Consider the following 14,846-nt stretch of genomic DNA (forward strand, 5'->3'; position numbering starts at 1 on the left):
TAAGGGCAGAACTTGGTTGTGTGTCCTGCCTTTGTAAATGTAGGACCTACTTTAATCACCTAAAGACCAAGTAGCCACAGCTGGCTTTTTTGATCCCTTACTCCTCCACAGCTTCAGCATTCAGGTTTCTTGAGGAACAGGCATTGCTCATGCTAGAGTTGGATAAAGTCAAAATTCATTGCAGCAGTGAATTCTGACTGGGTCCACAGTGTGAGTTGCTGAGGCCCCAGCTATTACTGCCAGGCTAGTCAAATGCTGCATGCTGCCATCATGGATGGTGGCTTCAACTTCTCCCTGAGGGACTTAGGGCATATGGTGTGAAGTCTAAGGTTTTCCACAAGGTATTTTGTGTCTGGGATCCTGGCAAAGGCTGGAGAAGGGTATTAGCAGCACAGATACAGACTGAACTGCGTGGTTGGAGTAGCTGTGGACAGCACGTTCTCCAACACGGTTCACCTGTCCGTGGAAGACTGAGGCACCATGCTTGGTCACAGGTCTGCTCCTCTCCACTCTCTCTCCTTTTACTTTTGCTCGGTCGTTTTGTATTTTCCTTTGTTATTTTTTTGTTCATTTCTTTCTTTTTCTCTCCTGCTTTTGTCTCCTTCAAGTCTCCCAGTTCTGAGCTGCTCCATACACCAACTCCTCCGCCTTTGCCTTTTGTGCGTCGCGCCTTATCTCCAGAGGTGCAGGCGGTCACATCTGAGTGGATTGCTCTGACTGTGGGAGTGTCTCCTAGCACCACTCCTGCCATAACTCCTCCATTGCCTCCTCCGCCTGAAGCCTCCCTCTCTCACACTGACTCTCTCTCGCCTTCTGCTGCAGCCAGCCCTTCCCCCTCGGTCAGCCTCCACCATTCTCATCTCTCTGGCTCCTCGACTCCCAGGTCCATTAAATCCCCATTGCCCTCTTACTCATCCAGACCTCAGTCCTCCGCTCGCAGTTTCTATCAGGCCACTCCGCAAAGCGAAGAAAAGTTTGGTGGCTCCCCTTCTCCCAGCGTGAGCCACTCTAACTCCCCTCGCTGGGCAGTGGAGAGCCCCAGAAGCGTCCTTGCAGAGCAGTGTGACACCACTGGCAGCCAGGCCTGGCTCCAAAAGACCAGAGAGGGCAGCAGCAACCCTGAGCACGGTGCTCATGCTGTTCCCAAGATCTCTGTCGAGCGCTGCCTAAAACCTTCCCAACTAGACATGCGTGTGAGCCCAGAAAAGAGACCTGTGGGTTCCTCTGAGGACAACCAGTTGTGTCAGGAGCTAATGGCTATTGTGCAGGGAGGTAAAACAGAGAAAAGAGGCATGAGGAAAGGTGATCTGGGAAAGTTTCAAAGCGGGGAAAAGAAGGTACTTCTGCATGTGTGTGTGCTGCTCTGCATCCCTGATCTTAACTGGTGTGTTGAGGTTTGTGCTGCTCTGCTCGCCAGGCAGAGCCAGTGGCTGCCACATGTCATTTTGATGATCCTAAGACCTTCTTCCAGGGGTCACCAGTGGCATTCACTGGATAGCAGATTAAAAAGGTTTAGAAGAGGGCTCAGGAGCAGTGTAGTGAAAATTATTTTAGAATAGATAGTAACACAGGACTGACTGAATTGATCACGTCTGAGGTGATTGTCCCAGATGGTGGCTATTACAAGATGTGTCAGATGAAAGTATCGCACAGGCGTCATGCCCATGTACCTCCCTTTGTAGAATACAGGCAATTCTGTGCTATTCAGAGATTCTCCAGTGTGCAACGGATCATCTTTGGTGATAGGGTTTATTTGTTCCTCCTTAAGCCAAGGACTGAAAAGCCTTGTAAACGTCAGCCTGGCTCCTAGAATCACAAAAGCTGTCCCCTGTTGATCCTGGAGCCTGTGGTTTAGTGAACCTTAGTCTGGGATGTGCATGACTAAGTCAGGAAGGCTTGATTGTTATCTGTGCATTGAGTGGAATTTATAACCTTTGCATTTCCAAAACGACGTGAAAGGGTCTGGCCACAAATGACAATTAGACGTAGTGATATTTTTCCTCGAGAATTTTTGGTTATATGTAGCTGTATGTTACAATGAGAAGGAACATAGGGGAACCCTCCAGTAGCTTCTACAACATATCTTCTGCCCCCAGTTTTTGTATAGGAGATCTGCCTTACTTTGCAGCTCTCAGTTGATATGGGGCCCATTGTGGGCTACAGCCAGACAAAATACATTACAGCATGCCCATGCCACCTTATATTAGAGTGGAAGTTCGGAGAGCTCAAAATCAGCATTATAAATACTGTCGTGGATGCACTGTAATAGCCTCCGTGAAGTAGCCCACCTAGACAACGTTAAATAATGAGGAACTAGGGTTTCTAAGATGACACGTTTCACACTGGGAAATCTTATGACAAATTGTTTGATTTCTGCTTGAATCATAACCAGAAGTGTACTGAAAGCTGTATAAAGGCTGTGCTGTTTACCATCTGGATGTATTTTTAGTAGCATTTTTTACAAGCACAACCTGCATGTTTGAAACAGAATGAGGTGGTCAGCTCAGACAAACCAAGTGGAAACTGCACTTGCCCTTGCATGGAGTTACGTTTGCTGTGTGTGCATCAAATTTGCTGGATAGTAGATGCTCTTATCACTTGCAATGATTGTGATAGAGAGTGTGTGCCAAGCTGACCAGCTTTTCTTTTCTTCAAAAGATTGCAGACTCAAAAGCATTCTCTTCATCTGCTCCTCTCTCTTCCTCTGCTTTCTCTTCCTCTACTGTCACAACACAGCCACCTCCCAGACTTACACGCAGAGTCAATAAGCCACAGGTAATCATCTTTGCTGATTACTCTTCCGTTACTTAGAGTTGTTTCCATGCCATGCCATTGTTTTGTCATATGCTTGTTTAGCCATTCATTGATTCCACAGGTGAGATATTTCTCCAGAATTTTTATTTAAAAAAAAAATATTTAAAGTGACTTCCAGGCTGTGCAGAAGGGCAGGTATGGGCAAAATCTTCAGCTGGTGCAAATCCACATAGCTCAAGTCTGGGTTTCTGCCCGCTTGTACCAGCTGAGGATCTAATTTTCTGTTCCTCCAAAGGATTAACCTAGGGCTTATTTAGTTCTGACCTTGAGTTCCTACAGCTCGATTACATTACAAGGCAGTATCGGTGGCCTTGTTAGCAGGAATGATGTAGCATGAGATACTTTGGTTCCAGTTTTGTTTAACCACCTGAGATCAGCATTCAGGGTTTGAGTGTGTCAGAGCTGGGGCTAAGGCATACACAACTTGGTATCCACCATGTCAGGGACCTGTTCCATCTTTCTCACATAGGATTCAGAGGTTCTCAGCTCTATTGCTGAGAGATACAAACGTCTTTAAAGAGGGCTGCAGTAGGGTCTGTGCAGTGTAACCGACTCGGCCTCAGCACTGTGTGGCTGGGCTGTCCAGGGTCTGGGAATGAGCAGTCCTCCCAGGCAGCTTCCACAAGATGGCAATATTTGAAACAGAAAGCTCCTAGTTGGCAAAAACCGGACTGAGTTCGTAGTGATGGGTGTTGGGGAAGCAATCTTTGGCTTGATCAGTGAACCAGGCAGGCTGCTTGTGCAGGATAATTGTGGGAAGTAGTTGCCAATGTTACTTATTTTCTTGGTCAGTTTATGAGAGTGAGATACAGCTTTAATCCTGAAATTTTCCTGTTACCTTTGCTCACCTCATTTTCCTCCGATTGTGAGCTTGCACGTTTTACTGAACAACCACCTCCTGCTTCCCTTTTAGTTTCAATATCCAGGTCCAATAGGATACATATTCTGCTTCATGCTAAAAACTCACAGAAATTTTCTGTATTGGCCTTTCTCCTGACCCCTGATCCACTTGGCCCTGCTGGTGCTTGTGCTAGATGTATGTGATTCAAAAGGGCAGGAGCAAAGAGCCACATTTAGGGGAAGATGTTTCTCCCAAGTGCTGACTAGCACGCAGTTCTATTTTGGGTGTTGCACCTGGTTGTAATAGGACCCTGTGGCCTTTCTTTGGAGTCAAAGTCAAGCCAAAATTTATATATTATATGCCTTGACAATCAGAGCATTGTCAGTGTCAAGTTAAAATCATGAGTGGCATTATCAGTAGTCTTGACCTCCTTTCCAGCTCTGGGTCTACAGTTGTTTAGGGAGCAGAAGCTGTATTTATATGTACAAATGACTTCTCGTTATCTGCGTGACCCATACAGAGGCTGATGGCTTCAGCAGAACTGCAGGTCGTACCCTGGAAGCCTTTTCAAAATTCTGTCATCTCTTCATTGATTTTAATCAAACGAGAAGAGCACTTAGCAGACATGGAAATGAGACATTACATTTGGGTTTTGTTTCCATTACTGTCCATCCCTGGTCCTTGAGGTATTTTACCATTTTGGAGTTTTTTTGCCGTTATAGAGAACCTCCCCAGTTATGAAATTCTGACCCAGGGTTTTTTGCAGGTTTAAGACCCCTCTGGTACAGGGCTGGGTAAGGACTGTGTTATTGCCTGTTCCATTAAGTAATAATATAAAGTGCAATGGCTCTTTTAGCTATTCTGAAGTTACTCCCTTTTGTTTAGTATCACAGTCCAAACTGAAAAGAAAAAGGAACGACCCCACAGCATGTGAAAGATACTTCATGTATAACTTACAGATAATTTCTTTCACTATTCCAGTAAAACATTATATTAAGCAATAATGTAATCTATCAAATTAATTTAGTTCAGGGGACCCTCAGGAATTTTCTGGTGTAATTCCTGTTTTACTCTGAGGTCCTGTTAGCACAGTGTGACAGTCAGCAGTGGTGCCAGCGAGTGTGTGAGCAGTGCAGCAGCTTGGGCCCTGGGGCCAGACTGCGGCCTGGGGTTGGGGAAGGCAGGAGTGGCTGGAGGAGGGTCCCTGCATCACCCAGCAGTGTGAGGGATGTCGGTGGGGGGCTGTCTGCTCCTTTCTACTTGTACAGAACCACGCAGGCAGAGTGGTGAGTAATTTCACCCGCTATGTGCTAGTAGAGAAGAGAGTGTATGAGGAGGATGCTCAGACCCCGTGTTGCCCAGCTACGCTTGCTTAGCATGGTCATTACTTAGCACCATCTCCAAGGTAAGCTTTTATCCCCCTGCAGTGGTTTTCTGCTGCTCCGCAGGTTCAGCACGGTGACATTTCTGCCCAGCAAGTTTATTGTCCACGCCAGAGCTGCACAGCCTGCAGCAGGTGTTGGTACCTGCTCCCTGTGGGAGATGTGTTTTTCAGCTGTAGACACAGCCTTCAGCTTCCGATCCGGGGGCCGGGGAGTCTCTCCATTGACTTTGACAGCCTTTAGGTCAGGCTGCTCTGCACTGCCACCTTTTCAGCATCCTTTGTGAGAGCTCTTTGGCCAGCTTTCCCCTTGCTTCTACCAGAGCTAGGGCTTGTTGTGTGCAGAGGTTTTCCTTTTTTCTGTCGGCTGGGCTGGGGAGTCCTCCCTGCTCACGGTTCTCCATTCACGCGTGGGAGCATCACTGCTGATGTGTGCCCTTCTCTGAGAGGATACCAATTTGTCTGTCTTGTCTGTCTGTTAGTCTGTTCTGCTTAGCTTTCTCTTTGCTTATGTAGTCCTTTAACTCCCACCAGAAAGGGATGGAAGAAGACGTGTAAACAAGAGCTGCAATGGATAGGCATACTGATGACACTTGACTTCGCTAGAAGCAGGGAGAGCACTATTGAGTAGCCCCAGCATCTTTCTTCCTAACAGTTAAAATCTGCCTCAGGGCTTTTCTAGGTTCTTAACATAGAACCTTTTTCTGGTATTGTTACAAACCTGTGGTGCTCTTTAAATCTATCCTCAAACTCCATACAAGATGGAAACAGTGACCAGCTGACTGTGTAGTCTATAGACATGGAGACATAGACACTTAAGTACCTGCTTAACTTTATTCACTTAGTCTTAACAAAGCATGTAGGTGACTGAGGGGGTAGGAGTTGAGTTGTCCTCATGGGTTGTGAATACTTGGTCACTTTTAGGGCCCTTGGTTTACCTCGAGCAGAAGCAGGGCTGGCTCAGTGTTTTGGGGGGAACCTCTGTGTTTTCTACTTTGGAGCTGTGCCCCACACTCACTGATTCCTTGGCCACATCTAGCACATGGAGCCACCACACTAGGTAGTACGTGGGCTTTCTGAACCTGTGTTTGAAGAGTATTTGGATCTATAACACCTTTTTTTTCTTTCTTTCTTCTCTTCTCTCCTTGCAAGAATAATGTAGGTTTTTTTTTTTAAAAAAAGCCATCTAGGCCATGCTATCAAGGTCACTTGTTTGAAGCAGTGGGGTGGTACATTTACAGCCTAAAATTATAGGATCTGATCTGGTCAGTTTTTCATCCCAGTTTGGCTAATGCTGCATCGTTGCTGACTTCAGGGTGTTTCATCACCTACTGTAGGGCTCTGCTGTAGCCCTGGGAGTTAGTGCAGAAACACCTACTGCTTTGGTAGGAGCTGCCTGGATCTCTGGAGCAGAGGCTGGAGGGGATCCACTTAGTCATGTGTCTTGTCGGGAACTGGGGGCTGTAGGAGGGCAGGGAACTGCTTGGCCTCTGCCCCTGCCCAGCTGTCTCATGGAAGTCCCTGTGAGGATCCTGCCAGGAGAGGGAACATGGCCAAGGTTCTGGTGCTGGTAGGCTGCACTTCCTGGTATTACACATACACATACAAGCCTGCACCATGGAGCATTCCGAGGTAGTGTCACTTTTTTAGCTTTCACATAACTGATTTAGTTCATAGTTATTAATGCTTTTTGGAGGAAAAGCTGGTCAGGGAGGTCACAAGTAATCAATGAGAAATGCACCACACGGTCTTAGGAGCTCATGGAGCAATTTCAGCAGTCAGTTTATCAGTATGGAGCAGAGAAGCACTTTCTTGAATTAAAAAAAAAAAAATCATTCTTGCAGCTACCTCTCAACCCAGCCTGGAAATTGGTTTTCCCAGCTACTTGACCACCTGAGTTAGCTCTGATCTCATCAGATGCGATGCACTATATCCAGTTGGTCTGCAAAATACTGATTTTAAATTTCTAATTATTCCATTTGCCTTTCAGGGCTGATGATAGACAGGCAGGAATGACTTCCAGAAATCCTGTGACTATTTCAGGCTCCACAGTAAACGCTTCGAATGTGAATTCCACTGTGATTAGCCCATCGAACTTACATTTATTTTTCTCTCTATAGAAATACACATGGTAACAGAGCATTGTTTCTTAGGGCAGTGATCCCAGATTCCAGCCCCAGACAGTACAGCTGACTAAAAAGGAGTTGCTGTGCAGCTGGGTTGGCCTAGAGTGGATTACAGTCCTCAAGAAAAGAGACGGTTTGCTTTAATGCAATGATGGCCACAGCCCCAGAGGTCCAAGATGGAGTTCAGAGGAGCTTTCAGAATGGGAATTAGACAGGGATGAGCTCATCACCCTGCACTTCTCCAAAACTCTTTGAGCATGCTTGGGCTGAAGGTGTCATAAACCTCTTTATCCTCTGCTTCTGCTGCTCTGTCTTGGGATGCCATGAGAAAGCAAGCCTTTTACTGAAGGGCATTGTTGAAGTGAATAAAGAGGAGGAAAAGCATAAAGATTGAGGCCTTTGGAATTTGAGTTGAAAATTGTGTTGAATGATCACAGAGGATGGCAATGCTCTGTATCTTACTCAATCCACTTTGCCAAGCAGTCCTGCAGGTGGTACAAATAACCTGTCACTAGTTCACACATCCCATTTGCTCACAGCATGCCCCTTGCTTTCAGTAGGTGTTTGAATATGCAAAAAGTGTGCAAAACCAGTCTCTGGATAGCTGTGCAGCTTTCTCGGTGACCTTCCCCTTCCCCATAAAACCTCCAACCCCAAACACCCTGATTTTCCTAGCTGGGCCCTGGGACATGCGAGTCCCCACAAAGAGGTGTGACTGGGAAGAAAGGCAGGGCTGAGTCCTGAAGCTTTACAGGCAGTGGTGTTTGGAGCTGGGTTTTCCGGTCAGGGCCTCCTCTGACCTGAAGCTCTGCCTTGTTGTGGGAATTAACAGAGCAGCTCAGATCCTCGCTTGGTACAAGCGAGAGTGATTTTTATGGAGCTACACTGCGTTGTGCCTTCTGAGGACCTGAGTCGGTCTTTTTTAAGAAGCAAGTGAGTTTCTATTCTCTGCTGTGTCAAAGTCATTGAGGACTTTTCTAAAAACAGCAGCAGATTCCTCTCAGCATGCTTTTGGCCTTTCAGGTTTGATGCTCTCAAGTATGTGCTTCTGTCCTTGTTTTTTTTCCCCCTACAGGAAGCAGTATGACATTATGTACCATTTCTGGTTGTAGCAGTGTCCATAACCTTCCATTCTGATTCCCTGCTCTGAGCTTCTTTTTGGCTGTCACCTTCTTCTTTGCAGCATTCTGTGTGCTCCAGTGCAGTTGGATTACTGTAGCCTTAATGTCTCTTGTGTAAATGAAAGACCTTGTTGTCCAAGAAGCGTGGTATTGGGGTGGGGAGGGGAAGAGTTGTTCATTTTCTTTTGTTGTCTGCACTCCATTTGATTTTTTTTTTTAATTCTGACCTATATAACATCTGCTAAAATGTCTTCCTTATCATTTGCTTGGTGATCACACAGCCTTCTCACCATTCATTGAGAGCTGGACCAGATCTCACAGAGTCTGAAAAGAGCTATGTGGTAAGGCCACTGTTTAAATCAGATGTGTAGTCCTAGACTCTCTTCACCCAGACAGTAACACCTCAGTAGAGATAAAATGCAAGCACCATTTTTAGCTGCAAAGTAGGTACATATTTATCTATTTGCATATATTGTTTTGTTTGCAACAGGAAAAAGGGAATTTAGCACTTTGAAAAACATTCTTAGCCAATGGGAAGTTGGGCTAATTGTGCTGCCAATGCTTGGGTATAAGATAAATGAAAGAAAATGCATGAATGGAGCAGCCTGCCTTGCATTCTTGAACTGACTTCGTAGCATTTGTAACAGTGCCACTGCGTAACTAATTGCAACTTCTTATGCTGCTGCTTTTAAAGATATATGTATATGTATTTGTTACAAATCTTCAAACTAAATGCCAAATTCTTCTGTATCTTGCCTGTTTTTCCATGCTTACACCTGGATCCCTTCTGCACTCCACTACCTGGATATTTACCTGGATCTACAACTCTTCTTTTTTTTTTTTTTTAACTGGACTTATGTGCTGCATCTGGAATGTCCCATCTCTTCTTGCCTGTATTTTCCCCTCCCTCCCCCCCTGTTGACTGTTCTTTGGGTGTTCTCGGATGTCAATGCTGCCTACCACACAGGAAGCTGTTTGCAATGAGATCATAAACATTGCAGAAAAGTCTGTTCATTACTGCAGTACTATTTCTCAGCCTCTTGACTCTCGCCACAAGGTGACCTCTAATGACCATAAACCATCTCTCGTCATTTCTCAGCAACCTCAAGCACAGCAGCAAGGAGCCAGCCCTGACAGAAGTCAAACACCACGAGACACGTAAGTCCTTTTGGCTCCCATCTCTTCCAGAGGCCTTGTCTCAGTTGGTAAAGATGGGGAGGTGTGAAAGCTTCAGCGTTTCAGGAGTTTAATTAGAATTATGGGAAAGTGTCAGCCTTTCTTTAAAGAATAAAAATAGCCACATCATCATCATGAGTAGTGTAAAATTGGGACCTTTGTATCTGTATAGCACTTGAAACAATGACCTCATGATCCAGGACTGGGTCTTCTTTGGGCACTTGATCCATGCTGGTTACGGAGACTTTCTCAATATCTTTGTATCTTGAAGCTGGAGACAAATTAATATCCACCAGCTACACCTGGCTCATATGGCATGAGTGAATGCGTTCGCCCTTGTTCTTAGCTTCTCACAGTACAGTGAGCAGTCCCAACACCGATGCCACTTGGTGTGTTTTTGGCCAGTTCCGCAGATGAATTGGTGGCTGAATGATCTGAGAGACCAAGGCTGAGATTTTCAAAGCTGTCTGGTAGGTTTAAACCTGGAGCTGACGTTAAGCTTGGTGGGGCCTTTCACTGATGATTTTGAGATTAGTAGCCTGACCTGTGTGCTAAGGACTGAAGTTCATTGGCAGTTGGCTCCTGAAAGGAGTCTTTTCTTTCCCCTGCTGCTTTAAGCAGAATGGAAAGTCTCACAACAGCTCTAATTTCACTCCCCACAGCCAGGGGATCCAAGACTCCCCAAATTTGCCCAGAGATTGTTTCTACTCCATAAAGTTCCTTTCTCATAAATACAGAGTGCCTCTGGTGTGAATGGTACCTCAGGGCAGGATTCAACCTTTGATTTTGTTCGCACCATTCCTCAGCCATGATTTATACAGCAACCTTAGTGCAGTAGAGTAGGCAGTATGTTTTTCTAAAGTCCTTCACATTGCCATTTGGTCACCCCTTGCCTGTCTGCCTGGGCAAAGGAACAGATATCTTGTTCAGCCCAGGAATGAGTGTATCCAGGTTTTGGCTTGTATTCAGTAGGGTGTCTGCACTTGTACACTTTCCAGGTGCTGTGCATTATGAAGACTCCAGTTGTCACAGTCTATGGAGACAAGCACATGGCAAAAGGGAAACAGAAGCTCCCTGCATAGCCCACACAGTGCAGGCGTGACACTTTTTACTGCCATGGCCTTGTGACAACAGCCAATTTAATGCACTTGGCTTCCACCTCTCAAATGGAAAACATGGGTCCAGACTGCATTGAACAAAATATAATAGGAATTAGAAAGGGGAAGGGGGGCCTCTCCTTCTGAAGGGTTGTCAGGGAAATCCAATGGCTAACGTGTGGTATCTTTCTGGTTTTAGAGTTAGCTACCAAGCCCTCTACAGCTACACTCCTCAGAACGATGATGAGCTGGAACTGAGGGATGGCGACATTGTCGATGTCATGGAGAAATGTGACGACGGCTGGTTTGTGGGTGAGTGTGTCATTTGCCTGTCAGCAAAGCTTTTTGAGATGTAGATAAGCAATTTTGCAAAGCATCTGGAAGCTGATTTCATTGCACAATCAAAATGGTGAAAAAACCTCAACTTTTTTCACAGTTTCTCATCTTTTCCCACCAATAACATTAAAACTGGGGTGCAAGGTGGTGCAGCTTTGTTTTCCTTGCTGTCTCTCTAGTGTTTCCTTTTTTCTGCTCTTAGTTTCCTCATTCCCTTCTGCCTCCTGATCCTTCTTCCTCACACAGATGGCAGAGCAACAGAGGGAACTAAGGAAAACTGGATTTCTGTAGCTTTTCCAAAGCTGATGGAGCCATGGCAAGTTACAGAAAGTGGCAAGTGGGGGATGAAGGGAACACACAGATGGGAGTTGCAGTCCCGGAAAATCCAGCCTCATCTTCAGCTGTATGTTTAGCAAAATCTAGCCCTTTACCTTCAAAGAATGCAAGTCTGGACAGTGTTCTCCATCTCAACGCTGCAAATCTAGGCTTGTTATCTCTTCTTAAGGGCGATTAGCTCGTTTACAGTGATAGGAGTTTGGCTCCTAGCCTATAGGCCCAGGAGCTTTCACCGGCACCTTAATAATTGTTAAAAGGAAAGACCAAAGATGATTAGTAGCAGAACTAGTTCTGATCTCGTCTATACTAAAAGGCTCTTTGACCAGGGCTCCTATTTAGTTTTAGAAAACAGTGCCTGCAGGCAGAAGAGGATGCCACCTCTACCTTTTAAAACCCCTAAGCCTTCCTTGCATGGCTCCATCTTATTCTGGCTTCCTTGTGTTTTATTTTGCAATAGGTACGTCCAGGAGAACAAGGCAATTTGGCACCTTCCCAGGCAACTACGTGAAGCTTCTGTACTTGTAAAGTAACAGTGATCCCACTGGGACAAATGATGGGGTTTTTTTCCAGATGGTGTTTTTAAACAGCGAAGAAACAATTTATGAATGTAATAGACAAGAGATGAGACGTGTTAGGAGGATGTGGTTATGTGGTACAGTATTGAGCTGAATGTGTAGCCCTGCTTCCACGGATTCAGGGTGTGATTTGTTTGCTGAAGAAGAGACAGTTTCTAGTTTACAGTGCTGCCTTTGTGTATTCCTCTCCCCTCCCCAGCAAGAGTTCTGGTGATAATCTTAATTTGTATGGAGTACTTACCTCTGAGAAGGCTTCAGGGAAGCACATGGTATAGGTTTTGTTTGTGTGTTGAGATACGATAGTGCTCTGGGGCAGTATGCAGCCTTGCAGCTGCTCCCTTTCACTGGCAACGGTCAGGGAGGCCAGGTTTCTGCCTCGCTGAAGGCTCACTTTGCTCTGCCTTCCACTTCCAGAGAAAACCCTTCCTTCATGTCATGCACCTTAAGACCCAGCACAGGCAGAGGATGGTTGATATGGTTCAACTGCAGAGCTCTGTGTGGAAAAGGAGTTTGGGACTGGTGGTTTAATCCAGAGAGGTCAGCCAAAACGTAATGCAAACATGCAAAAATCCCAAACCCTTTAATAACATATTACCTATCTCTGCAGGGTTTTTTATTTTGTGCAGGGTGTGTGTGTGTGTGTGTGAGTGTATTGTGTGCATCAAAACGAAGTGAGTCCTGTTTTTTAAAGAGAAATCAGCCTGGCTTTGACGTTTATCTGCACAAAGAATAGAACCAATAAACAGAACATCCGTGAGAGCAAATCCTGTTTATGACTCCTACAGCCGTTCGCTTTCTCTGCTCCTCCTGCCCTGTTGCTGGCCCTAAAGGATCGCACACTTTTTGAAGCATGCTCTTTGGGATGAAGACTTTGCTTCCTTCCTGGCATTAAATCTTAGAGGCTCTGGTAAATCTGAGCAACGTATCACTGAGGGTGCCTTTTTTTCCTTTTTGGTTACAGTGTTGATGGTAGGTCTCCAATAAATATGTGCATTTTGTCTGCCTCTTAGTCATACAAAAAAGTCTAATCGATTTGGAAAGCTGTTCCCAGCAGTTATTACCAGTTACATAGATTCGTATTTCCTTGAGGGGAAAAAAACCCATGGCTTGCCTGTCTGCTTGCCTGTAAATCCACTATGAATACTCTTTTGATAGACATTTTGTTATTAAGAAAAAGCATAAACAAAACCGGTTCTATCAGACTCTGCTTCCTACAGTTACCATACAAATAGCAAAGGGTTAGATTGCTATTTTGTCATAAGCCGTATTTAATAATATAAAATGCCTATTTTTATGCTGATGCTTTTATACAGATTTATTAAGAGTAACTACAACTAACTGTTAGCACGACTTGCAATGTTTTGATAAACTAGCCATACTTCTGGGTTTGAAATCAAGTAGGCTTGTCTTCTGCATAGGTCAGCGGAAGAGAAGACTCAGTGTCTCAGAAATTTGACTGTAAATATGTATATTTAACTTTGTACAGACAATGTACTTACCTTGTATAGAAAAATAATTTAAACACATTGAGTGAAGAGAGGAAAAAAAAAGGCAGTTTTGAAAGGTTGGGATTTTTTTCCACTTTTATTTAAATGATGGAATTCCATGTATGTTCACATAAAGAGTTTTAGCACAAAATATCCATTATGAAAGGGTTTCAGATATGACACAAAGCACCACTGTTTCTTTTCTGCAGGAGATACCTTTAATCCTGCATCTTATTTATGGGTTTGTTTTTCTGCTTTGGGTTTGCCCTCCAGTTATTTGCAGCAATATTTAGGCCTGTTGCTATGATTGGATAACACCAAATTAATCTATCCAGCAAAGTAACATGATGATACTGACTGTATATAACATATTCATTTAAAGGTTTATTTTTTGATCTTGCTCTTGCCATTTTAGTTTACACATACACACACACACATACACACACACATACAAACCGCAACTCAACTTATTTTTGTGTTGATTTTTTGTTTCTTATTGCAGTGGATTACTATTTGACAATTAATAAATGGAACTATTGAATTACTATTGTGTTCCTTGTACAAATTATTAAATAAAGTCTATTCCTGCTCTTCCTCTAGCAATGCACTTTTGTTCTCGTGCCCCTCTGTGGCTGTCCTGGCTGTGTCCATACTGAGCAGTAGCTGTCTGCCATAGGCTTCCCGAGTGTCCTGCACCTGAGGATCCACCTCATGACTTGACCTGAGCTCACTGTTTTCTTCTACTGAGCCATAGGCAGGCCATGACTTTTTCTTGAAGAAACCAAGGTGTAAAAGCAGAGAAAAAGCTGGGTTGCACCCAGATGGTGCTGTAGCATGGGGTCATGGTACAGCTGCTGTGGCACACGTGCAGACCTGGGAGCTCAGCACACCTGAGTCCACTGTTTTACAAAGGGCCTTTGTGATTCTCTCTCAGATTAGAAGACCACACAGGTTAAGTAGGACATGAAACCCCAAATGCCAGCCTCTGTGGGAAGGGATTTCAGTTGATGTTGGGTTTACATGTGCATTTTTAACCCTGACTCGGGTCAAGAGCTGTGAGACACTGACTTCAGCGGTAGCTGCACTCTGACCAGGCAGGTATGGTTGCAGCACTAATTCAATGGGTTTGTGCCAGGTCTGTGGTGAACACATCTGTCTCCCAGCCCTGCAGCAGGAGAGCTAGCCAGGGCTTTTTGGTTGTGCCTCATGTGAAGGAACAGTCCCTGCAGGAGCAGGGTGAGGGAAGGCTGGAGCTGGGCTGCCCGGGTGGGCTCCCTGGTGCTCAGTAACGCACAAGCCCTGTGAAAGTGCACCTTGTACCCCCGCACATCTGGCTCCGGCAGGCTGCCTGAGCAGGGCTCTGCCCACCCTGAAGGCTAGTCTTTCCCTAGGAGTTTAATGTCCTTGAGATCTCCACCTTAGACTGAGCCAAAATTGGGCAACAGATTTAAACTCTGCAGCGATGCAACCGGATGGCCAGGCAGACAGGTACACGGTGTGGCTGCATTCGCAATGATTTTGGGAAGTCAAACTATAAACAAGCCAATCCTAAACCC

General features: G+C 45.1%; 1 protein-coding gene across 39 annotated transcripts in view; it reads left to right on the forward strand.

Annotated features, from left to right (window-relative positions):
• The window catches only part of SORBS1 (sorbin and SH3 domain containing 1), a 177,577-nt gene extending 163,684 nt beyond the window's left edge, over window positions 1-13,893 (forward strand). For 18 of the 39 annotated variants that reach the window (XM_068397508.1, XM_068397510.1, XM_068397509.1 and 15 more), the window contains 6 exons: window positions 609-1,337; window positions 2,659-2,775; window positions 8,565-8,624; window positions 9,251-9,441; window positions 10,756-10,868; window positions 11,686-13,893. In XM_068397508.1, the coding sequence (XP_068253609.1) occupies window positions 609-1,337; window positions 2,659-2,775; window positions 8,565-8,624; window positions 9,251-9,441; window positions 10,756-10,868; window positions 11,686-11,753 (1,278 nt within the window). In that variant the 3' untranslated portion in view covers window positions 11,754-13,893. The remainder of the gene's footprint in view (window positions 1-608; window positions 1,338-2,658; window positions 2,776-8,564; window positions 8,625-9,250; window positions 9,442-10,755; window positions 10,869-11,685) is intronic. The other 21 variants (XM_068397529.1, XM_068397537.1, XM_068397539.1 and 18 more) reach the window with 9 other exon arrangements.
• The last annotated feature ends 953 nt before the right edge of the window (window positions 13,894-14,846 follow it).

This window comes from Nyctibius grandis, chromosome 4, assembly GCF_013368605.1.
Source record: "Nyctibius grandis isolate bNycGra1 chromosome 4, bNycGra1.pri, whole genome shotgun sequence".
In the NCBI taxonomy this organism is placed as follows: domain Eukaryota; kingdom Metazoa; phylum Chordata; class Aves; order Nyctibiiformes; family Nyctibiidae; genus Nyctibius; species Nyctibius grandis.